Below are 26,603 nucleotides of genomic sequence, written 5' to 3' on the forward strand. Positions count from 1 at the left end.
TATTTTGCAGCATATGATAACAAAAAACGTTAATAAATAGAGCTAACTCATTTTAGCTTTGAAACAAATTTCGTCAAAAACAGTGATGAGACAAACGAATAAAATCAAAATTAAAACATAGCGTCCACGCTAATACAGAAGCATCATAAATGAAAATATTATTTTAATACTAATAATACAATTGCATTAAATTTTTAATAATTTCTGTGGCATGAGTAAATTCATAAAAAAACAAAACAAAAAATTGTGCTACTAAACTTCAAAGTATGATTTGTTTTGGATTGACACCCTTATTTGCCTAAATTTTATTTTCGAGCCTACTTTTGCTCTACTCTAAAGCTTCCGTGCGAGAAGGCAGCGAAGGTGTGCAACTACTTCAAAAAGTTTTCAACCAATCACAAGCAAGTTTGCAGGTGCGAGTTGCTGATCCCGCCAACCACGGTCGTCAAACTTTCCTTGCCGCTTTGGCGCGTGCTGCTCTTGGTCAGCACGTAAGTGGGCCGCAGCCGGTCGTCGCCTTCGTAATCGCCGACCGCCGAACGGTTGGCGGGTAGCTGGACTTCCTCGTAAACGCGTTGGGTCGCGGGCAGGCGCCTCGGAAAGTTGGAAGGATTTTCGTCGCAGCTTTTCATTTCGGAGCCGCAACCGCTTGACGGCGACGAAGAGTAGCAGTTTAATAGGGCGGCGTTATGCTGGCTCTTTTTTTTAGGAACGCTGTTCTGATTGTTCAGCTCCGGCAGGCTCTGGTAGAAGGCGGAGTCGCGTTCCGAGGACACGGCCGGGTGCGACTGTGCCTCGTTGTTGCTGGAAGAAGTGTCCTGCGAGAACAGGCACCGCTCGACTTCCAGGTCATTTTCGTCGACGTCCCTTCCCGCGTCTTTTGAAGATGACGTCATAGGGGTCCAGCGGTCCGCTTTGCGCGGCTGATCCCTCGACTGCGCCTTGTGAGCTTTCAAGTACCGCTGGCGACCGTCAAACGAGGACGAACTCGCGTCGTTGGTGATGTCGCTCTCTTCGGTGGTGCTGTTTACGGAGCTGCGGCGCTTGTTCTTCTGGCTCGAGATCTGGTTGTACGTGGGCCGCTTGTCGCGAGCGATGGACGACCCCACCGAGTTGTCGTCGGTCGTCCACTGAGCGGATATTTTGGAGACCGTGTTGGCTCGCGGCGGCGGGTACGACAGAAGACTGCTGTCCGGTATCGAGGAACCCGAAGTTGAGGCCCCCTGGTGGTTGCTCATCGTGTACTGGTTTCCGGTTAGGACGCCGATGTTCTGCTGCGCCCGGAAGTCGTCCTCGGCCCTTTCGTTCCTTCGCAACATGTCGTACTGCCCCTCTTCCGGGTCGCTCCGGCCGTTGCCGTGGTGACAGTAGCCGTAAGCGACGTCCCGGCGGCGTGGGTCCGGTCTCGTGATTGGTTGCGGTTCCAGGTACAAGTCGTGGTGGCTGCTCTGCTGACATCTTCTGGGCGGCACGTAGTTGTTGGCCACTTGAAGCTCTGTTTTTAAAAAATATTTAAAAAGTGTTCATGTTTAAAACACAAGCATTTTGTTATAAAAATACATTTTCAGCAGTTGAACACACTGTGCTTAAACATTAAAAATACTACAGAAATTAAAAAATGAGGTTTACAACATCAACAGTTTTCCTATGAATCTCATGCTTTATTACAAGTCTTTTTCTCTATCTTTTCAGTTATTGCGCGTAGAACCAGGAAAATTAGTGTTGTGTAAATATGGATTACAGGCTCTAACACAATGAATTACTTGCATAGAACTTGGAATAATGACTTTTATCTGACGAATGTTAATCCGATATTTTTTATTTATTTATGTGTTAAGCTTCCTAGTTTTAACATATTTTAAAATCAGATATAAACTTAAAACATACGAATCATTTTTAAGCTTTATTAAAAATTTTATTACAAATGTATCTAATTCATCAAGCCTTAATGCTAAGGATTACTAACTGTGCTAATTGATTTGTTTAACTTTCACTAGAAATTTGAAAGTTCCGGAAAAGTGGTTTTCGCAGATGGCTTAATAATCGATTGCATCTTTTTAAAGGTTTGTAACTTTTCACGCCTTTCTATTTGACGTTTTGTTGCTGAGCAAAACGCTAAAGAATCAATTTTAAACGGATGTGAAGTTGCTTTTGTTGTATAACACATCTAAAAACTTAAAAAAAAGATTTTAAATAATAACTTGATAAAAATAACTATATAAGATAACTAAGCGTAATCAAGTAACACAATAAAAATGAATCATCTAAAAAAAAGTTTAAAAAAAATTGGATATGAAAAATTGACTCTATATGTTTTTTTATTCATTTTGTAAAATTTTTAAGCACCTATTTCTCATTTGTTATCTACATTTGCGCAAATGTGTACGTACATCAAATTGTACAACATTGAACAACTTTGTGTAGACACGACTGAACACCCAAATTAAACAAAACGTCGTGAAAAGTACCGTTGCTCGAGCAAAGGTCGTAGGACGAACTTGAGGTCGTGGTGTTGCTTCCCAGCACCGGGTAAAAGTAAACAATCGACGAAGTTGTGTCATAAAAACTGTTTCTGAGGGTCTGGCACCTCATTAGCGCCATTTCACCGCAAGATAATTTTGTTGAAGCTGTTCACGCCAAAATATTTAATTACAGACCAAGCTCACGCAGGTTTTAGTTTTATTCGGAGTTCAAAAAGTAAAAAAAAAAATCATTATTGCGAATTTTAATGCTATTTTTTGAAAGTATGTAAGTACAAACGTACCTCTGTTAGGCGCGGTGTCAGAGTTGTATATCATGGTGGAAGTTTCTGTTGGTTGGTTTTGCTGCTTGTCACAGCTTCCGACTGTTTCAGTCCACATTCGTTGAAGCTGACTGTGGTTTTGCTGTTAAGAAAATGGGTTTAGAAATAGAAAAATAAATTATATTCAAAAGAACAAAAAAATAAACTTTTATTCGTATGAATTCTGACAGCATAATTTTCTTTTTACTAGCTACCTAGTTGCTTTACAATTATTGTTATCAAATATTAATGCAAGGATAACTTCAAAGAAAATATAACTGCAAGCTATTAAATAAAAGACTAAAGGTATAAAGCTATTTATATATCAAAGTTACAATAACATGTATACAAAATAAATATTAAAATTTATATACATTTTTTATTGTTTAGTTCTAATTTCTAACAAAAAGCTTATGTAATGTATATTTGATCGACAATATTTTTTTTTCCAACTTTATCTATTTCACCAAAAAATATAACTTAAACTTTAAAGCATGAGTTTATAAAAAAAAACAAGAAAACTAAAAATTATAAGTTTTCAGCAGGAAACAAGTGCTTACGTTGTGGTTGTAGTTAGGGGAAGTCCCTGATTGGTTGTAGCGGTTGTTTCGTGCATTGTAGTGTTTCGAGAAGGACATGCTGCTGCTCACATAAGTCATTTCGCCCATTGAGCTCTTTCCCTGGCAGCACCACTTTCTGAACAACTTTGAGTACTCGCGTCGTACCTTTAAAAATAAGAAAACATAGGAATACTATAATAGTTAACAAAAACATTTTCAACGAGTTCCTACATTATTATAATATTAAAAACTCGGAAAATATAAAAAAAGCTCAAGGAATCATATAGGCTTGAAAAAACTAACATTTCTATTATTGTAAAACTTTTTACTGTTTTTATACCTACATAAAAATATTGAAAAAAATCTTTGCTTACATTTATGTTTTTATTTGAGTTTATAAGAATATAATATAATAATGAGAAACGTACAACACTATTTTAAATTAAATAAGTGAATTTTACTCGAAAGACACTAGAATAAATTGAATTTATTAAAGTATTTGTTTTAGCGTCATGTCATTGCAAGACAAGACCCTTTAAACAGTCAAAACGTTTCATGTCAAGGCAAAAAGAACTCGAATCGAACACTTTCAGCTTTTGATTAATTTGACTCCCCTCGTTTATCTTTTTGTTTTCTCACGGCTCTCGGTCGCCGTGCTCAAACACATTTGGCTCGTTTCTTTTAGTCGCTGCTCGAAAGTGGCATGATTAACCATCAACATCACAACCAATTACGACGACTTGATATCCAGGCAGCAGCTCCTGACTCTTCATCAATCGATTTTTGTCAAGAAAAAAGCTCTTTCTGCCGTAACGCAGTGCTCCTTTTTTTTTTTTTTGTGTTCTGTTTGTTTGTTTGCTTCGCGCGAGCTACTTTTCCATTCGAATCGGCTTAAAATCGCACATTTTTCGTGTCGGCGTCACAAAATATTCCAATATTTCATTTCGGTAGGCACTGAAAGGCTTTTACTTCGTATTTTTTGCTATATAGTGATTAATTAGTATACACAGTAATGTGTTCGGCTTTGAGAATTTTCTTTTGTGCTGTTTGTATGCTTTGTTTCCATATGGAAATTATACAATGCTAAATTATACAAGTTAACATAAACTCTATAGTCTATAGGGTATACACTGCACAGTACATATAGCTTTTAGTAATTAATGATAGAAAACAATATGTGCTTAAGATACTATTTAAATATAGGACATTCTTTTAGAGACTAGCTTGTATCGTAAATTACTTTTTAAAACCTTTGTAAAGAATGAAAAAAAAACAGAAAATTAACAACGAACGACTCACCTTTCCTTGCAGTATGCAGTAGAGGAAAAAGACAAAGAAGCCGAGAAAAACGTTCAATATCAGGAATAGATAGGCGATGATGAGGGACTTTTCCGTGTTCCAGACCAGCCCGAACATCCAAGTGAGACCGAGGATAAACAGCAGCGAACCGGTGCTTCTGACTCCGTACCTGCAGTAAAAAGCTTGCTGTAAAAATCAAGTTATCAAAAAGTAAGATAGAAAAGTAATAACATTTGTAGCATGACATCAATTATTTCAACGTTTACCAGACGCAACTTCAAGCCAGAAATATTTGTTGTAACAACTCAATTAAAATGCGGAAGCACTTAAACGGTCTCTGTTTGTTTTACAACCTGCAGCTATAACAATATTGTAAATAACCCGCGCGCCTCGTGATTATCCGGTTACGGCGCACTAAGCAAGGACTCAGCAGTTTAAATTTATAAGCTGATTTCATCATTTTGACGTCTATAAACAAATAAACACCGTTGGTTTTTTATTTCTACAAAAGCTTATCCAAATACGTTGATGTTCAGCAATTTTTAGAATTTTTTGAAATTAAATTAATAAAAAAGCATAAAGAAAAACGGTGAAACAATGAAATGAATGAACTTTTACAAATTTCAAAGAGGCTTTGTGTTGAAATAGGTTTTCTATATGAATCGAACAAATTAAATTTTTCAATTTTTAAGCATGCCAAATTGTGACAGCTACATAAAAACAACATACTTTTAATGAAAAGTTTATTACAAAAATTCCCTTACATAACAATTAACTTTTAACTGTAATGTAAAGAATTCTGTTTCATCTTAAAATTTTTCTTTGAAAAAATCAGTTTAGAAAAAAACAAAACTATTTTCAAATATATTATTACTTGTTGAGGTTTGTTTACAAACATTTATTGTGATTTAAATAAACCACATACTATTAGCATAGCTATAGTTGACATATTTACATTAAAATGTTTAATTTTTTTTAACAAGTTTAAATAATTTCTTTTTTAATATTTAGTTTATGTATTTTCGTAAAAAAAATGTTTTTAAATTACTATATTTAAAACAGAAACTAAAGTACTTAATTACACTTTGTTTTGCTAGTAGCATATTTTGCTGAGATTTTTCATTAAGAATCAATAATATAATCGAACTTCAAAACACGTTTAAGCAACCGTACTCAAAAGTTAAAAAAGTCTCGTATTTAAATAAACACCCTTTTTTAAATTGTTTGAAATGTTTAAAACTTTTAAGTAAAAGTGAGTTTTACAAAAACAAACACAATTAGTGAAACAACTAAACATTTCTCTAAACTTTAAGTTAATTATTTTTATTTATGTAGTATATGTTTTTAATTTCAAATACAATATATTATAAAATTTAATAGTAAACTTATCAAAAAAAAAATACCTGACACTTTTCAATCGGGTAGCATCGGTCAGCACGCTGGATTTTCTGTGCAGCTTCACCGTGGTTGCCACTAGCATCGCCCCCGTCGTCACCACAGCGACGACTAGCGGAAAGACGAAGCCCAGCATGGAGTAGGAGTCTACGTTGAGCCAACACCAGGACGGACTCTTGTAACCTTCGATGTTTATCAGCGCCGTCGTCAGCACCACCATCGTAGGCATTCCTGAGTTTTTATTGGTCAATGTAATTTTTTTATTGTTTAAATAAGTCTAAACAGACACAAAAAAGTTCTGGCTTAATTTTTATTCGTCATTTCCAACTGTTTTACACATAGTTTGATTAATCTTTGTAAATGCATTTTTTATTTGTGAGACTTTTACTAACAATACGATAATAATATTAATTCTATAAAAAATCTTTTATATAAAGAGTAAACTGAATTTTAATTTTTTAAAAACTTGACTTTATAAAGATATAGTTTTCTTGAAACTTTAAATTATGCATAAAAAAACTTTTAGATGCACAAACTATTTTATTATAACTAAATGTACATTTATAAGAAAAAAATTATTTATTATAAATATTAAAAATAAGCTATTCATCATTAAAAAATTAACTCTGATTGATTGTTTGATAGATTTTCATGTTAAACAGCAATTGAACTTTTAAACTGTGAAACCGTATTTTACATAAAACGAACATTGCTCAAAATATAGCTTCATGTTTGTAGTTGCCAAGTTAATGAACTTATTAAGATAACAAGCTTTTAATTAGCTAATGAAGTATGGCCTAGCGGCAACATTTGATGAATTATACATTGTTGTGCTAATTTGGTAGATAAAACTAGCTATAAAACTTAATTAAAAATCGGTCTCTTTAAAAGTTCTTAAATTAACAAAACTACTGCTGGATCAATAAAAAAAAGTCAAAAGGGTATTCCTTGGAAAGTTTATTTGTTTCAAGAAACATATGCTACGATGGAAATCACAGCAGTGAACTTCGCATGCAACTAGCTCTCCCCTAGTCCGCCTAACTCTCTGCTTAGCTAATCGATTTTTGTCCATTCAAATCCTAAGTTAAAATTTATGTTTGTTATTTTACACATGCTCGCGTGTTATCTCGCTTGATAATGTTTTCATTAAGTATTAGCGCTTTAAAACGGCGACCTTGCAATAGTTTAATCAGCTGATTTTTTTTCTGTCGGCAATAAATGTTGAAAACGTATTTTAGCCACAAAGCTTGCCTCTGTCAACTTAATTCACTGACATTTTTATATTTTTGAATATGTTCATCACTAATCAATATTTTTTTTAATAATTTTTTGATGAACGAATTTCTTTAACTAAATGCTTTCCAAAATGCTTTGCCTTGATGCTATTTACTATTTTTTTATAAATTTAATTTTTAAAATCTTCTAATTCTCATAGCTTTTATACTATTCATAAAAGAAAACCTTGTAAACACATAAAACAGGTTTCGACTTAAATACTCACTTTGACAAGAAAAAACTGTTCTTTTCTTTGTGAAAAGTTAATACCCATATACAAAATACTATTGACATACATATAATAGAAAATAATCAAAAAAATGCAAAAGTTCATTCATGATAGCTACAAAGTTAAAAACAAAAAAACATCGAAAACTTCAACTGACCGTAGCCAATCAGGTAGAACCACTTCCACCTCGGGACGGACGCCGTCGAATCCACGAACTCACCGAGAAGCGCGAAGATCTGGAAGCTCTCGAGCGCCAGCCACACGAAAGTGGCGAGGAGGGAGAGGTGGAGGAGGAAGGCGGTGGCGTGGCAGAGGGTGGGGTCGGAGGGGCGGTGGATGGCCACCATGTACGAGGTCTCGACGACGAACAGCATCAGGCTGAAGTGCTTCACCGTGAAGTTGACTTCCAGGTCCCTGGGAAAAAAAAATATTTTGGTGTTAGTTTTTGGTTTTAATTTTACTGGATACAGAAAAGTTTTTTTTTGAAAATGTGGACACTTAATATTTTTAGAAAATAAGAAAATTTGTAGTTTTTGGTAGATTTTATAAAAAATACATTTTTTTTTCAATACGTACTTATTTTGTTCCTTTAGTTTTTTATAAAATCTAAATACAGCTGTTAAAATTAATCTACATCGAAGAACTAAAAACAATTTTTTTCTATGTGCTTATAGCAATAGTAAACTTCAAAAAAAGAATACAAACAGCAAGGCTGAGTTAAATTTGTAAATAAATGTCAAACTAAAAAACATTACTTGAAAATGACGAAGGTTGTAAAGCAGATGATGAGGCACACGCAGGACACGGATATCCCGATCGACATGGCGATCAGGTAGGTCACGTCGATCTGGTCATCAGGAGGAGAGCTGGTGTCGACCTGAATGGCGAAGGAGGACAGGTGGTTGCATTTGCAGGTGCTGTGAGTTGCGTTTACCTGAACCAGATCGCACCCTTCCGTGCTCCACATAGGTTGCTGCGTGCTGTTTGGATTTGTTAATTTAGAAAGACATTTTAGACACATTATAAGCCTTTAAGAAACTTTTGTAAAGACGCAGAAACACTGTTTTTTTATGGTAGTTTTCAAAGTAAGCTTTAAAATGTTTCAAAATTATGTTTAAAAAAGTGTTGTTTTTTTAATAATCTCCTTAAATTGTTTTATAGAATACGCTTTGTTATTAAAAACTTTGATTGTTTTTCTATACAAAATGTATGCATTTAGAATGTTACTTAAGTTGCTTGTTGTACTATAAGTTAACCAATTTAAACTTTATTTAAAACATAAAAACATGAAATACTCAAATTTGTATTCGTAAAAAAACTAATTAATCTTTTTGTATCAAAAGTTTAATTTGATTACTGTCTGAAACTAACGTACCACAAACAAAATCAAGTCGTCTCAAAATGTGATTGATGATGGCACTGGCTAAGCCAGGTTTAAACTTTGCGAGAGCATGGACTCTGAAAGTTCTTATAATCACCAGTAACAAACATTGGCCGGCTCAGAGCTTTCGCTTTTATCGCTTTTCGAGAGTGAGTCGTCTCACATGTGAGTCAGCGCGCGCAAAAAAGCCGAATCCGATGGGACCTGCGTCAAATTTTTAAACCAACTTGATGTTTCGTGACGCTTTTAAGCCCACCGAAATGTCGCGCTAAAACTGATGCGACCGCAATTTCGGCTGATCAGAGCATGCGAAAAAAAAAACACGCAGTAGCTGAGTTCAATTTTGTCAAACTCATACTGCTGCTGTTTGAACGCGAAGCAAAGTAATGGAGCGAAATGCGCTGATTTTGAGGTGATTTGATGGCAGCAGCCGAGCTCGTAAACAAAATAAAGCAAAGATGAAAGGAAGCGCTTCTTTTGTTGCAAATATGCTAACGACTTACTTGCTATTATGTTTCCAGTAGACGCATCGTCGTTTTTCGCTGTTTCCCTTCCAGCCCTCTGTGACCTGTTTAATTTTTTTATTTCAGTTAATTAGTTAACTACTTCCGCTGTTGTTTTTATTTTCTACAGTATAGTAACAAGTTAAAATGATAAAATTAAAACGCAACACGAACTTTTAAAAAGTTGCTTAAGCCACCGTAATATGTCGTGATAAAATTTTGAGCAGAATTTAATAAAGAGGTTGTGTGTGTGAATGTAATTTTGGCCGGTCGTGCTTACAAAACAGTGCTCATATAATAAGCATGAACTTGACTTATCTGAACTTTTTTTCCTCTTTGTAATTTGTTTGGGATGCGCAAACACCTATCCTGCAAACTAAAAACTTGGGTGGTCTTCTTAAGCTGACCTTGTCGGTGATATGCCGCCCCCAAACCAAAATAAAACACAAACATTTTAAGCGCGATCGTTTGAATGTTGAGCTTTCTCTACTATAGAGCCTCACTGAGACGGCGCAAAGATACTATCGCAGCCTTTACAATTTAATAAGTTGGCTTATAAACTAATCTGCGTTTGTCTGCACATCCCTCGCCATGCATTGAACGGCAGTCGTCTTTGCAACAAAGCCCCGAGGATATGTAGTCGGAAAGGTAATAAGTAAATTGTTTTTATAATGATTATAACCTTTACCGTTGACACAAAGCAGTGCATCTTTTTTAAGCTGTGTAATATATATATTTATAAAAGTTAAACAACGCGTAATTTAATGTCTGATAGATTAGGGTTAGTAATGTTTACACTCTCAGGACGCATGTATCGAAACGTTTTAATCGCTACACACTTAAACAACCTTAATTTAGATTTACACTTCAAAGAATATTACTGTTTACTAGCAAATGAGACTTAACCTTTTTTTCTTAATTCAATGGATGACTTAATTGGAATTAATTGAGCACGTATAAGTCGAAGTACAAATGATCAGAATTTTGATTAACATGTAGAACATCGACAGCGTACAATTATTCTAGGTTTGTCAACAAAAAAGGTTGTAAAACTCAAAAACATTCATATCAACAGCTTTTAAGCGTGTTTCGCGGCATAATGTAAAGTGATCACCAAACATACGACCGCTCTCGCGACGGCAGATGCTCATTAAAACACACCTTTTTGTGACGTAACACCACTATGATCGGCTGTTTCAGGCTGACTGTCCCTGGACCGGCGGCCAGAGAAATATCGACGACGTCAGAGTCGACCCGCCACTTGCTCTTTTCGTCATTTGCGGTGAGGAAAAAGTCCCCAAAATGCTTCATTACTATTGTGCTTAGTCGTGGATAATCTGAAAGTAGCATATTAAATAAGTAGTGTTAATAATAAAAAGGTAAAAATAGGTATGAAAACATTTTTTTATGAATGACACGTGTAAAATTAGTAATCGGAGCTTGAAATTTACGATTTCAAACAAACTTTTAAAACGGGCGATTATTGCTTTATTTTGAGATGGAAATGTGAATGAAACTTCGTTGTCTTGGAAACTGTGGTTGCTATAAAGTTGATAGTAGTACGGTTTCGAGTAATCGTAGGACTGCACCCGTGTTATAAGGTTGTTTTCGACTATTTCAAACCCGCCTGCAGTACAATTAAAGTTTTTGATCAAAGTTTAGTATACATATTAATTGAAAACGTTTTTTTATCATAAGGCGGGTATCATTCGTTTGCACAAACTTTAAAAAGCTTAAGTTTTTATGTTTTACTTGTAAACAACTAAATTCTAAACCATAAGTTACTAAAGTTAAATCAAAAAAGTTAGATAATGCTTATCAAAAACTCTTAACTAAATTCAGATTTATAAAAACATTCACAAAAAAATTATTTAACTTTCAACACTGATAATAAAAATACATAATATTTAAACAAAAAATTTAAAAGACAAAAAAAAAAACAGAGCTTAAAGTAAACAAACCAAGTCGATCTATCAACACAGCACTGTGCAGAATTAATTTGATTGAGTCAGTTATTTCATTGAAAAACTTGCATCGATTTTGCAATGAGGTCATTGAGATAGTTTGCAAGCTTGATTTGCTTGTTAGAGCGTTGAGTGCCTCAATAAGCGTCTGCAAACAAACAGTTTGATACTTTTGATGAAAGAAAACAGAAGAAAACAACTATAAAAGTTCAAAGCATTTCTAATACAAGCTTATACTTTAAGCGATTAGTCATGATACACTTTATAAAAATTCTAAATTATGAATGAGCTTAACTTTATTTGTACAGTAGTTTCTACCAAATTTTTTTTTCAATAGTACAAGCTATAAAACTATAACAATATGACTATAAGAAATATATTTAGAATTTGTAACTTATTAAACGGAAGCATACTTTTGTTTAATAAACACAAACAGCGTTGTTTTTGTTGATCAGTAAATCCTTGACGCAGAATGCCAAGTCACATTTGAACCTCCTGCTTAATGCGATTACAGCTGAGAAAGAAAATAATGTCTTTTTCGCAAGCAAGCAAGGCGATGAAAACTTTTCTTACAGTTGCTTGAAACTTTATTTCCATCAACCGACATGAGTCTTTGATTATCCGGACTATTTTAGTCGTAAATCCCGCTAAGTCGCTTTTTGAAGTCGATTCATTGAAAGCTGCCGGCTGCTAACAAGAAAGAAGCCTCCCGCTGTGAATCAAAGCAGAATGGTAGCTTCGTAAAAAAACAATGTTCGCAACATTTCAATTCAGAGGCGATAACAAGCCGTCGGCATATGCTGAGAGCATTTTGAAGTTTTTCGCGATAAGCCTATCAAGCACGAGCCACTAGCTTTAATTATAAACTTCAAAACTTTTTCTTTTTATTTTTCCAAAGCAAATATTTGTTAACTAGCGTGTCTTTGGCCTGAAGTTTAAGTTAGAAAACTCGGAGATAGAATCAGTCGCTTGGCCACGCCTAAAAAAACGGTCTAAAACTAGTTTATCACGACATACAGAAAATTTAGCCAAATAATAGTAACTTCATGTGTTTCTTGTGTACAAATCAAATTTTGAACTTTTTCTAAATTTTGATTCTAACAAATTTAATTGCATAAAGCTTTGTGCTTTATGTGAATCGAAGCAACAGTTCAAAATGTTTTTAGCCAAAAAAAAAACAACAACAACAACGATGAAACTGACACAACTTCATTGTGTGTCAGCCACCCTCAAACTCGTTCATACTCAATCTCAATTTGTGTACACAAGCGCGACATGAAGAAGCAAGCAGCCGCAAGTCCGCTTGAGATGATAAATAGCGGGCGAGAGTCGTGGCGCCGTTGCGAGGGTTATTAGGTGGCATGGCAACGAGCGCGCCGTAGAAACGAAAGCCTCACGACCCTCGTTGACTTCATTAACCCCTGCCGGAGCGAACTTTGATATTTCGTGATAATTGCTGCTTGCCTCCACTTTCCTTTTTTATCGCAACTTGAATTTGAGAGTTGTTGCTTTCTGCAGTCTGCACATTGTGTGTATCTGCAGCGTTATTGTGCTCTTGCCCACACAAGAAGCTCGTCTGCGGCCTCATTGCGTTCGCTTACAAATTACAGCGGCGTAATTACCTTTATTTGCTTCTGTTTACGCGAAAGAAAGCTCAGCGGTCGCTCGAAACGCTCACACGTACAACGCTCATGTAATTGAACCCAAGCAGACTGTACTGATATTTCAGGTTTGCAAATATTGCCTTTTGCGGTGCGCCAAACGCGAGATTAGTTGCTGAAGGTTTAGGCTAAGTTTGTTGGTATTATCTTGACCTGCACAACCCACTAAAAAGCGCTTGTAGGAGGTTTGTTTACTGTTTAAACTTAATCTCTTAATCCATTAATGTTAGACTTTTATCATTAAAGTCTATTTTTAACAATAGAAAGTTTTGTTTACTTATATATTGAGAAAAATGTCCACAATTAAAGTATTTTTAAATCACTTAAAATGATTATTGACACTAAAACATGCTTAGTTGCGGGTATTAACAACCTAAAAATTTAAACATATACATACTTTTTTTAAAACAATTAATGTATTGTTTTGAAAACGTTTGATTGCTATAAGTAAAAAAATATTTATCAAACACTGGTTAACACTTGGTATGAGCTTAGTTTCACTGTTTACTTTGACTGAAACGATTTTATCTATAACAATTAACACTTAAAAATGTTAAGCCTTTGACCTTTTCAATCTGTACTAAACCATATGTAGTGAAAGAAAGCCGTCTGCAAGACAAAGGAAACGATTGTGAGTGACTTGAAAACCAATGTCATCGAGCCAAACCGTTAAATCGCCAGCAAAGGTTACGATATAAAAGCGAAAGCAACATTTCTAGTGCTAAAAAAACATTTACAAACAAACAAGTTGCAAGCGGAAAATTTGACAACTGTAAACATACATAAATCAGCGGTTGAAATTGCTTCGTGCATGATCTCGATTCAAACTCTTTCAAATTCTGTCACCGATGAGCGCAAATTGCTTTAGAAAAAACTCATCTCATTAATTCAGCATAAAGAGCGGCACCGACCGAAAAGCGATCGCACATCTGCTCGCTCGCACCCTGATTATGACGTCATACGCACCTATTTACCACCTTGCTTGCGCGCTCACGCGTTTAACGCCCCAGCTGCCCGGGATTGAAATTGGACGCCCCTAATGTTATCAATGAAAACACGGCTTAGCTGCTCTCTCAATGGTCAGGGAAGAAAAAGCAAAAGCAAGAAGTCTTTCGAGGCATTTAAATCCGAGCCAAGCGGGCTGACAGCACGTACTTTATACAGCCTCGGCAGCGTTAGTCAGCGAAGTAAAGCTCACACAAATCAAATATTGTTTTCGCATAAACATAAATATATCGTTATACGGCTTAAAACCTTAAGAAAACAAACAGTTTTCAACAAAAGTTTTTTTTTCATTCTCGTCAAAGACATACCTTTATGAACGTCTCACACAAACAACCGTGGCTGCCGACTATCTTTTAGGGAGATCTGCTCTTGTGTTCTTGTTGATTTTGAATTTCAATTTAACTTTGTTTACTTTGCCCGTCATAATGAAACCTTTGAGTTTGCTGATGCGAAAGATAACCGCCTGGTTATTAATTTTTGAACACTTTTATATGAAAACGTGCTCACCGCGCACCTAGTTTCTTTGCTTTGCCTTATTTTTTTAATCTGCTGCTTTCATCGTTTTCGTTCACATACGCTTACATGTTACAAAGCTTTCTTTTTATTGAGTCTGGAAAGAAACTATTATAGTGCAGGTGTCCTTTGAAAACAAAGAAAAATATGTTTGAAACGATCAAAGTGTGTGTTTTATTGGCTGTGAATAAATTGTGTTAAAACGATAGGTAAGGAATCAAACTTATTAGAAATTTTTGGTATTTATAGTTCATGACATAAAGTTATACGATTTTTTCATATACAAAAACATAGTATTTGTTGTGAAAAAAGGTTTTTCGCTTAAATTTTCTGTTTTGGTTAAAACAAAAAACATGTTTATTTATCATAAAATTTAGTAATGAAAATATACTAAAACTATTTTTTGTTTATAGCTGGTAAAATATATCAAACTTGCAAAGGTGTTGATTATGGCGTTATACCAAGGTGTTTCTGCTCTGATCCAAAGTTTAAAACCTTAACTGTAGATCAAAATCAGAACACCTTGGTAAAAACGCATATCGTTTTAATTCAACTTAATTTAGTTGCTTAAAAATAGAGCTTCTTTATAATAATATATCGCTAAAACATAATTCATACTAAAAACTAACTATAGTTTAAACTATTAATGCAATAACTATTAATATATCTTTTTTTATGTTTTACGAGCTACTCAGTTTCAATTAAACCTTTATCTCTTTTTAGAGCAATAGTTTTAAAATCTTTATCAGTACAGAAACAGTTAAGTTTATGTTTATGTTTTCAAGTATGTGAACTATTTAAAACATTTACTACAAAAAAATCACCTAGAGTTGTGCAAAAGTAGGTATAAACTCGAAAGACTAACTTTGGCAAGCTTCATAGAGACGCTTTTACTACTTTTAATAAAGTTGAAAACAGCTGTTGCTGACTGCATGGTACTTGACTTATCGTTTTCTTTAATTTTTTCCTCTAAAGCTGCCGGAAAGAACTCAACTGCAGTTGCATCTCCTGTTATGAAAACAAAAACAACTGTAAAAATTTCAAAAATGTCTGAAAAAAAAGAAATAATGTGACATGTCAAAAAAGACGCATACAAACTGTCTTGTGTTACCAACCTTCGTTCATTCTTTCTATGACGTAGGCGAGTGACGAATAGCACTGCGAAACATCCGGTCCCTCACTCTGCCACCTTCCTTCACCTGTCTTGACGTCGTCTTTGCACTCCCAGTAGGCTGAAGTTTATAAAAAATGTAATAAAACAAGTAGAAGTGTTTTAATTTAAAGAACATAAAAACTTTTGAATAAAATTGAGTAGATATGACAAGATATGACAAATTAAGCTTTTAGAAAAGTTTCAAGTTTTATTAACAACAGCACAAATCGGTTCATTTTTGAAAAAATGTTTGTGCAGTAAATAGTAAAAAACGAAATGTCTCATTGTTCGAACTTGATTAATTGAGACAATCTATCACCCAAATTAGCTGACATATTTTACATGTTTCTGCTGCCCTGATTTCACTGTTCTCAATGCCATACTTATGTTGCATCATAAAAGCAACGAATTTTACGGCAAATGACCAACGCGGAGCCTTATTTATTATTCAATACCGCTCTCACAGGCAATAAAGGCAATAAAAAGTCGTGTGAAAGCAAAGTGGTATTAAACGCACCTCACGGCTGTTATGTCGAAATAAAGGAGTCAAACATATGTAAAAGCTTATGATTTATGTTATATCGTACTTTATTGCCGAAAAAATAACGTTCTGATGTTTTGAACAGCAATTTATACTATGAGGGGAGTTAGTTATAAAACGGCGGGTCGATTTAGTAAAAATGAGTAAAATTTAAGCTTAAACTTTTGTTTTTAACAATGAACTAAACTTTATTGATTGAATATTTCAAGTCTAAATGTTTTTCTACTTTTTGTAGTGATAAATGGGCGTGTTTTCTTGAAACTTGAGTTCAATCAAAGAGATAAGAAACAGACTAAATTAACTTTCTTTTTTTTCAAAAACTTGTCTAAGTTTTTAAGTGATCAAAGCACTATTTATGTATCGCTTTTACATTTAAAGAAAATAGTTTGGTTCTGTATTTTTTAACGGTCCTACCTGTTTTAGATCCACAACTGACTTTCGCACTGTTATTGTTTTCTGTTTCTGGAAAAAGTAAACCTTTTCTAAATTGCTCGGGACAAGTCGATTGCTGGGCTTTTGGAAACCGAGTTGTCGGCTTAGTTGTACTTGGTACTGGTTTTTCTAAAAGTTTCATAAAAGTACTTAAAATGTTTATTGTCTAAGCATAAAAAGCAATGCTTGTTTTTTTTTAATGTTTAATAACAATACTTTTATATGCAACTTAAATAAAATATTATAGATATTTCTATAACTACTCTTACTTGTATTTTTTTTACAATACTGAAACTTTTTAACACTTGTTAACAAACGAAGCCTTTTAAGGAATTTTTGAACTTGTATATAAAGTAATTTCTTGTTATAAAAGTTTATTATTAAAAAATTTCTACCAAAAAACCTGTTTTAGGGTCATCTTGCGAGAACAATAGTTGAAAGTAAACTGGTTGTCCTTGGGACCAGCCATACAGCAACCTGTCCATGGCGTCGTAGTGGACGTTTGTGGCGTTCGAAAAGAGGTTTTGCGGATCTTTTAATGACGCGAACTGTGACATCACATCTGTGTGAGTGTCGTAAGTGATTGTTAACGAAGGAGTCAACACATACATGACGCCGCAAATGACGATTCTACTGGAAGATGCTGCAGTTATTTTCGTTTTCCACCGTTGCTGTGGTTCATACAAGTGTTATCGCAATGCTTTTATGAATGGATTTTATTAAAATATGCTTTTAAAACTATAACAAGCTCAAGTTTTAAACACTAAAGGATTTTCTTTTGTTTATTCAATGTACACAAGTAAAGGTTGTGTAAATATTTATGTTATCAGTTATTTTGATTAATTATTTTCACACCGTTTTTTGAATTTATAACACCTTTGATAAATTAATGTTCGGGTAAATTGCTTGATTGATAAATAATCGGTGTTTGTACAGCAAAACATAGTTTTGATCTATTAATGTTTAAGCTAGTATACTATGAAGCATAATTTATTGATTTGTTTTACTATTTTATTTTATTTTTTAAAGTTGTTGTTTACACAATTTGAAAAAGTTTACCCGAAAAAGTTGTTACTAGTCTGCTAAATGTTTCTTAATATTTTTTCAATAAAGTAGATTTATTTTAATAGTATTTAACTTATAAAGCGTGCGTTTATAGTTTGCTTAATATAATTCATGATAGATTAGTTAAAAAAGCATTAATATTATGAAATTATTTTAATGCAAGTTTCTTATAAAACAGTTATACGTGCCACATCTAAAGTCATAATTCTATTTCGTGTTATATTTTAAGTTACTCAACCGATTGACTCGCTTTATAAAAACATCTAAAAGCTTTTTATAACTCTTTTTTGTACTTTTTAAATGTTTCTGTTTAAGTTTTAATCATAGACCTTTTAAATAAACACCAAGTTTTCTTTAATCGGATTTTTAATTTCTAGAGCTGATATTTTCATACCATCCACTTAAAGCCCTAATTGTATAGCGCTTCCGACTTTATCTTGATATCAGTAAAACAAATTTTTAAAAGGTCGTTTATTGCTAACCTTCTTAAAGACTTATGAGTAAATAAAAATACAAAGAACAGCATTTGCACCTAAAAGCCAATATATAGCTGCATCCGATAACAATCAAACTTTAATAATTTATTTAAAATGTAGACGGCCTTATGAAAGTCAAGTTTTTAGAATTAAGTTAAGCAACGAAGTAAAGTAACTGCTAAGCACTTTTAATCGTTGACATTTGGTAAAATTTAATCTTCTGAGGTCTCTGAATTATAAATAATATTAAAGAAAATTATTGTTTAAAAATCGAATAATGGACGCTTTTCGTATTAAATATGCATAACTAATACCGTTTAATTTATTTTAGCAGGGGATAAAGTCGCATTATTCTAATTAAATCGATTCGAGTAAATATATTGTTTTTATTTTCACTGGCTTTGGTTCAGCACAATTTTTTGGATCAAGTTTATAGTTAAGAATAATTCGTTAGATGCAGTTTTTTATATATTCTCTGTTTATTTTTGCTGTTTTAGCTTTTATTATAAAACAATTAGTTCAAAATAAACTCATTGTGATAGATTGTATTGACAAATTCACGTATACGTAAAAACAATTTTTAATATGTTATTAAAATTTTAAATTGAACCAAGATAAGATCTAAAACAGAAAAGGTGATTAATAGATGTTTGAGTGTTTTTAAAAACTAAGCTATACATTTTTTTAAGTCTTGATTTTCTAAAACTTTATTTTACTTTGATACGCTTGAACAAGTATTTAAAAGAAAATTTAAAAAAGTCAAACCAAGTGAAAAAGTAAAAAACAAACAGTGCAACGTTTCTCTTTTAAACTATCGATTATTATGATTACTTGTTTGAAAGCGGCAAAAAACAAATCATTTCCAATAAACTCATGCATGCGATTGTTTATCGCATCAGAAAGGTGCAAACGCGTTCACAACAAACTGAAAACTTAATCTAACCTCGACCGTCAGGTCTTGGTTGAGCTTGACAATGGTGATTTCCCCATCTCGCAAACGGTACGTCATCCACAGTCCATCTTCGTCGCTGGACAATTGCGCGTCGTGGACTTCTTGTTTGCGCGGCTCGAACTTGTCGTTGTAGCCGAACGGCTGCTTGAAGAGCAGCTTATACTTTGCCACGGCTTTGCGGGCAGACTTTAGAAAAAAAAATGTTGATGATTTGTGCTGTTTATACTTTTTTAATAAAAACACTACAAAAACTATAAAAATAATATTTTAATAAAAAAATTCGTATATTAATATTAAACATTAACCTGTTTTTTTCTATAATTATTTTAACAAAACTCACCATGTAGTAGAAAAGGTACCCGTCGTACACCGTCATCTCGGAAGACTTGAGGGGGATCTGCAGATCGTTGTTCTCGCAATCACCGTTCAGAAACGCTTGCTCCGTGACGCAGTTCTGTAAAACAATCAGCGGTTGAATGACAAATAATTGGCAAGGCGGCTCGCAGCTGCGCGCACTTCAAATACACACGTCGATGGCGAAATTCTTGTTAGTGTTGACTGTTGCATGTCGAAGGTGTTTTGTTTGTTTACGTGCTTTTCGAGCGCTTGTTCGGGTCGCGAGCTGTGTTTGTGAAAGGTTGCCGCGATGAAATCTAAAAATACCCGTCAGATTTTCAAATTGCGAATGCTCGCTCTCTTTTTGTCTTTCAAACGCGTCGCATGTGTGTGTGCGACCAATTTAAAACGGCGGATTAATATTTCACACCCTCGCACTTATCTCAGTGAGCGCGCGAGTGCTGAAAAACAAAAAGGGATTTTGCGCGCAGTTCAAATGCTCGCTCGCTTCCTACACACAGCACAACTACTGTGTAAGTGAGTGATGTTCAATGAATTATTCACAACATTCCGTTTGAAGCTTTGACACGAAACAAAACAGCTGTCCGCTTTTATTTCAATTCTCGCATGACAAAGCGACGCCGCTGTCTAATATTCTCTTTTAAGTTTTTTTTTTCTCAATGACAACTAACCTTGATGAAAGGCTGCGAATCGTGGTGGTGGTAGATGTGCGTCTTCTTTTTTTGCGGGTCCTTACTCCACCACCCGTTGACGGACCCAAACGAGCTGCTGTCCAGAGTCACCATGTTTCTGATGCCAGACAGCGTACCGGGACACTCGAAAACTGTGAGTGTACAATATTTTTTGATCAATCGATTGTATTGATGTTAACTCAAAAAATTGTATGTAAGTTTGCAAGCAAAACTGTTAACTTAATTTGACTTATAATAAATTTCTTTAAATTACTTTTATGAAATGGATTTATTCAGAATTAAGCACTGCTAAATATAACATTTAATTTTATTATAACTAAAATCGATCGAGATAGATTAAAAAACGTTTTTTAACTCCTTACATTTCAAGTTTTATCTTTTCATTTCGCGTTCAGCTGGAACAATAAAATAATGACTAATAAAACTTTCTCTGAGCAAACTCGACACGAATAAAAACAAACTCGACGAGTTAACTCGCGTAGAGAGCAAAAAACTAGTTTGACATTTAGTTTTCGAGTCAACACGCTTGTGCGCGGTGACAGCAGCTAAAAATAACCGATCACATGTCAACTCGACTCACCGTGCGAAACGCACTCGTACGCGATCCTCAGGTACTTGTAGGTTTCCGGGCAGGGGTCCACGTCGAAAAAGTCCCGGTCCGCCCTGAAGGTGTAGCTCGTTTGGTTCTTCGCGCTGTAAATAATTAAAAACTGTTAGATTTTTAATACTACAAAACTAAAAAAAAAGTTTAAAAGCTTAGTTTTTGTGGTTGTATTGAAGTGTTGCTTTATATTTAGGGTTTTCAGCAAGCTTGTTTGGTTTCGCTTAACGCTTGATCGAGCACCGGCAAATACAAACAAAACTCTCCAAAACGAACTAATGAGACGTGAGGCTGTTGGCCTTTTAATTATTGCCAGCGCCGACTTGAAAACATGCGAAAAACAGCTCGTTTTTAACACGTTGCAACTGCTGGCAACAAAGCAAAAAAGTTGAACGCGAAGCGCCTCTTTTTGAGATTATTTAAAGTTTAAAGGCCGCTCGATCCCCGCAGCTATTTTCACGCTCCAGTGCACATGATTGGGCCGCAGTTTCAAGTTGACCTGACGAACACGAAACCGAACTCGATTGAGACAGACGAGGACGTCACGGTCCCGTGTTTTTTGCAAAAAGAGTTCGCAATTGATTGCACTTTACCTGCCTATTGATCTTTATTACCTTTCCAACAGAGCCTACCCGAGGCCATGATATCATCTTTTGGTTTTTGTTGGCAGCAACGGCGATTTCAAAGATGAGAAAAAGGTCACAGTTTGCCAGTGCGCCAAAAAAAAACTATCAAAGTAAGTTTCATATCACCCGTTTTGTTCACTTCAAATTTGTTGATGTCCATTACAAACGAACCGTTACAACGGCATTAATTATGATGCACAAGAAAGTTTACGCGGGTTTACCGTGATTGGTAAGTGAAGGATTTGTCGATATGCGCCCGCAATACACATAATGGCTGTCAGCCTTTCTGGCTCGAATTATTAGCTCGAATATGGAAATTTTTGACGACCGTGAGATTGAATCTTAACCTGGGTTGTCATTCGCGTCACGCTATTCACTGTGAAAAGCGTATTGCCGCAAAAGTTTTTTTATTCCCAACGTCAGACTGAAATCCTGTTTCTTAAATGATAAAGAAACTCAAAGGTCAAATATGGCTTCAGATAAGCTTTGGCTAACAATTTTTTATAGTTATTTGGTGGCTACATTGATACATGCGTTAATTAATAACTAACTTGCTGTTGAAAATAGTACTCGAAGTGCTTCGATGCACGTAAACTTACTTAAGCTTCTTTGATGTTCGCGTTTGCACTTTGATGGTTGTTGCAATCTTGTTTCGAACAAGAAACAGGCACAAACAGGATTTAGTAATCAGAGTTTAGATTACTCATTATTTGCTAAGGCTAATTTTAATGTTGCTCTTTTTAAAGTTTTTTTGGTAAAGGTCAAATTTTTCATTGCTTTGCTGATTTTTTAAGATTATTTTTACTCGATTCGCTAAGGCTCATCAACGATTAGCCTGTTAAAAATGCCACAACAGTTTGAATTTAATTTCTTAAAATTCTCAAACCTTTTTTTTTTGCAAGCGTTAAAGAAAGGTTAGTTAGATAATAAGTTTTTGGTATTTAAAAGTTATATTTGAAAATGTAAAGACTTATGTATTCAACCGCCAATCTTTCCAAAGTATTTTTTTTGTTGTTTTTATCAATTTATTACTTTTTCTATTACCACACTTTAAGCTTTTCCATTGTCACATTCTACACCACTTGAGCCATTGTTCGTATACATTGTATGTGATTTTTGTTACTTGGGAGAAAAAGAAACAATGTTTTGTAATGCTTGGTTTTTTACTTTTTAAAACGTAACTAAGTTCGAACAAAACATTCAGTTTATTATTTTTACTTTTTACTTTGTTCAAAAAATTAAACTTTAAAAAAGCAAAAAAAAAAGGTTTTATTTTAGACTCACTATTATTGCTTGAAGTACTTTTAAATGCGTCTATAGCAAGTAAAATAACAACTGTAACAGGAGGACCATTGATATTTTATTTTTGAAAATATTTGGTTATAGATTTTAATTGGAACAATCAGTATAATGAGCGATCACGCCAAGATGAGAACAATGAGCGAAAGTTTGAAAGTTCAAAACGTTCATGTAAACTAATTGCCCTGCTGATGAGCTTTTTAATTTACTAAACATAGCTAAAATAACACAAGCGTTCTTCTTTCAAACTAGAAACTTGACTCTTAAGCAGAACGTTTCCGAAAAAAGACTAATATACTTATTTTCGTTGCGATGCCGCGGTTTGAGTAACTCAATTAGTACACTTTGCCAGCATTGATAGGCATCTTAAACTCAGTTGAGCATAAACTTGTTTAGAAAAGAAGTCGTTGCGAAAAGATAGCATCTGAGGAGGTATGAGAATATATTTTATCGAAAAGTAAATTTGTAAACACTGCAAATGACATGTTTATCAAAAAATAGAAGTATTCGGCTATTTCATATAAAGCAAAGTTTTGCATAAAATACGGTAGACGGCAAAATTTATTAAAATAAAATTTTTACAAGTTTAATTACCTTAAAAGTTATTAATTAATAAAAAGTTCTCTTTTACCTTTTAAAAAGTTACTGTCAGAAATATTATTTTTACTAACTCGTTAAAGTAGCGACCGACGTCCTGAAGACTGCATTCAGTGTTCTGCTGCTTTTCAGTAGAGTCAGCAGCACAAACCGCCTTGTTATTCCTTCCATAGAACAAGGACACTATCTGTAAAGGAATAATGTAAAGTTTTAATGCGAGAGATTCATAGGTTTCTATGATCTTGTTAATTTTTAGAATCCACTTTTGAGACTAAAATAACTTAGTTACTTATATTCAAAGCATTTTAAAATCATTAAATTAAAAGTTACTACATTGTCTTTCAGTACCAAATAGCAAGATAAATATTTTTTTATTAACCAGCTGAATTTAACTACTTCGTTTCTTAATTTAATAACACAAATGCTTACAGTACATGAGACTGAACGGTTTGAAATTTATGGCTGCGCTATTTTTTATAGCCTGTCTGGCAAAAATAGCTTTTACCCGCTTGCTTTTATCTTCGTAAATAATATAAAAGAAATTAATTTACGCTTTTTTTTAAATTTAGAAACAGCAGAACAGCAAGCACAAGTGTTGTAAATTCGATCTTGAAGGTTATAAATTACCTTTAGTTTCCTCGAGTAAGGGCAGGCGACTTTTGCCTCTTTCTCTCCTTCGCATATCGTCTTCGTCTTTGTCCTTGTGCAGTCAATACCTGTTAATATAGTATAAAGATAAAACTTGTATTTTTATTAAAAAAAAAGCTAGCATTAAAAATTTTTTTGTAACATTTGAGTAAACAAATGAGCCTGCTGTTTGCTCGAGGTTTTTTATGTTTCAAAACCGGCACTCGTAAAATTTTCTCACCGTTTCAACTTTTTTGTTTGCGTTACGCTGGCATAAAAATGATAGGCAGCAGTTTTAGATTAAAGGATAACGGAGGGGACGAACGAGAACACTGACGCTGCTGTTTACATGCATTTTCATTCACACATCTAATATGACGTCACAGTGTTTGATTTATTGTTCACTTTGTTTTCGGGTTAGACTGTTGTGATCAAGTAAGACATATGAATTTGTTTATGCTTTGCGCTATTATGCGTGTAAAGATGCGATCTTTATGCATCTGAACTTGATTGAAAGTCGTTCATAACTGCTTGTTTCTTTTAAGCTGGAGAAAATGTTTATACTTTTATCTGTTTTCTTCAGGGTGTAAGTAAGGAAATGACTGTTTTACTAATTCTAAAGCTTTGGTTTCATAATTTTTTTGTTTGTTTAATACTATAGGGAAAAGTCTTTACAATAGAAAGTATGGTAAGACAAAATGAGGTTTAAAAACAAGTAGTGCAAGACTCTAGTAAAAAGATAATAAAATGCAATTTTTTTCATTACAGTTTAAAAAAATAATTTGAGTTTGAAGTAAACTTATAACTTATTAAAATTTAATTTTCAAATTATTACATTGGTTAACTACTTGCTTTTTTTTTTGTGCTGGCTCATCATTATGAATAAAAAAAACTGTGAGAAATTTCTTCTCTAACAAAATATCATTTAAAGCAACTAGCTTTATGACTTCAAGTAACCCGGAAAATAAATTAAATAACCAGTCTATAAAACCTAATAAATTTTTTAAAAAACTTTCAGGGTCGGTATTCTTAAAAATCCAGAAAAAAGGAAAAAAAAAAATTCTAACTGCAGTTTTAAAATTGCAAAGCTATTTTCGCAGCTCATAAATATGTTGTTGATTGTTGAAGTATAGGCCAACAGAATAAGATTAATCGTTTTTCATAGTTTGTTTTGGCACATGAACGCAGTGCTTTCAATGTTAGTTCAAATATAGCAGAGCACACGCGAGCGAACTTTCGATGGTCGAAGCCAAGCAACAGAGGTAACTGTTGCGCTTGCACCGGTGTTTGTGCTCTACAGTGGCTCTTATGAAAACTTGATGTTTATCGAATGTTTGTTTTAGATAATGGCCATTCTTCCTGTTTCACCTTAGATGGTAAAATTATCCCGGCAAGTTGATTGCTCTCAACTCCAACTGGCAACTACAAGTTTTCGCCCTTACTGACAAAAGGGGGCATATGCTCGAATTATTTATTGAAAGGAACGAGTGGAAATAGTTTGAGTTTTTTGTTTGCTTTCTTTAAACTGTATGGTTACGCGGCTTTTGTTATGCCGGTTGAATGTGCTGTTAACTTAAAGATGAATCAAGTTTAAAACTAGCGAAAACGCTCATTAATTTTTCAATACATTTAGAAACAAAAGTTTTACTTACTTTAAAAAAATTGTAACCAAAACAGACTAAGCGAATTTTTTATTTTTATTACAATAGGTTTATTAAAAGATAATGTTATTGACAATGATTTTTCGAAACATTAAAAGGTAAAAATTACTCAGCTTATGAAACGCTAAAAAAGCAACTAAAAGGTTTTATAGGGCTTACACGATGCTGCTTAATCGATAAAACCGCGCGGCCAGTCAACTGTGAAGCGCTGTGCTAACTTCAGCATTGAGGGTCTGCAGCCGGTGGCGCCATGCAAATGAGACCCGTCACATACGTCACAATTACCAAAACAAAACGGTCGCTTACAGAAAATCGCCAAATTTTTCAACGTCGATAAAACGCAGATACGGGCTCGATCAGCGCCCAGATAAGTTTTTTGCAGAGTTTGAATGTTGTTTTTCAGAGACAACTGAAGTAAACAGTTTTGGCGCATTAACAGTGTTTACCGAGATGAGATTTTTTATATCTTAATGTATATTACTTTTGTGAAAGTTTAAGTTATAAAGCATAAAGTCTACAAATTCAGTTTTTAAATTAACAAAAAAAGATTCTCAAATAAGATTTAGTTTTTACTTCTCATTAGTTTTAATAATTCATCAAGTTCATTGTTTTGAAATATTACGTGAATTGTAAAAATATTTTTATCATAAAATAGAAAACAAAACATAAAAGTTTAAGAATACGTTACTAGTAAAATTTTAGTATTTAAAGTCTAATGAAATATCAAAACATAAGAAATAAAGAAAATCAAAATGTTTTCAGTTTTTAAAATATAAAGCTTTAAGAAAATTTAATTTGATGACTTTTTTCTATAAATAATTGGACATTTAAACTTTACAAACCTCTACTGGAAAAAGTAGCAGCCAAAATTAAAGAAATAACTTCAAGGTGTAGAAAATTCATCTGTGCTCTTGTCTGTTTGCATTTACTCTTTTTATTAGTGTAATTAAAAACTAG

At 33.9% G+C, this 26,603-nt stretch overlaps 1 protein-coding gene across 1 annotated transcript; it reads right to left on the reverse strand.

The window, feature by feature from the left end:
- On the reverse strand, positions 1-26,603 carry LOC145849859 (adhesion G protein-coupled receptor L2-like). Its single transcript, XM_082954943.1, has 22 exons — positions 26,489-26,603; positions 23,986-24,074; positions 23,433-23,545; positions 20,816-20,928; positions 20,215-20,366; positions 19,527-19,640; positions 19,178-19,372; positions 17,097-17,364; positions 16,676-16,822; positions 15,683-15,799; positions 15,433-15,575; positions 11,386-11,536; positions 10,890-11,051; positions 10,586-10,761; positions 9,425-9,489; positions 8,296-8,520; positions 7,698-7,954; positions 6,045-6,267; positions 4,642-4,810; positions 3,343-3,507; positions 2,765-2,885; positions 1-1,495 (listed from the first exon to the last, which is right to left on the reverse strand). Exons 1-22 carry the CDS (start codon positions 26,547-26,549, stop codon positions 396-398), a joined length of 4,326 nt encoding a protein of 1,441 aa, XP_082811069.1. The 5' UTR covers positions 26,550-26,603; the 3' UTR covers positions 1-395.

The sequence above is a fragment of the Thalia democratica genome, chromosome 2 (assembly GCF_965202585.1).
Source record: "Thalia democratica chromosome 2, ktThaDemo2.hap1.1, whole genome shotgun sequence".
NCBI lineage: Eukaryota > Metazoa > Chordata > Thaliacea > Salpida > Salpidae > Thalia > Thalia democratica.

What these genes read in the sequence shown, in the direction of transcription:
- LOC145849859 (XM_082954943.1), bottom strand. Translation starts at nt 26,549, where the DNA reads ATGAATTTTCTACACCTTGAAGTTATTTCTTTAATTTTGGCTGCTACT. An exon ending in GGTACCTTTTCTACTACATG is followed by an intron (nt 19,373 to 19,526) that starts GTGAGTTTTGTT and finishes TTTTTTCTAAAG; the next exon opens with TCTGCCCGCAAAGCCGTGGC. An exon ending in AATAATCGCCCGTTTTAAAA is followed by an intron (nt 10,762 to 10,889) that starts GTTTGTTTGAAA and finishes TGCTACTTTCAG; the next exon opens with ATTATCCACGACTAAGCACA.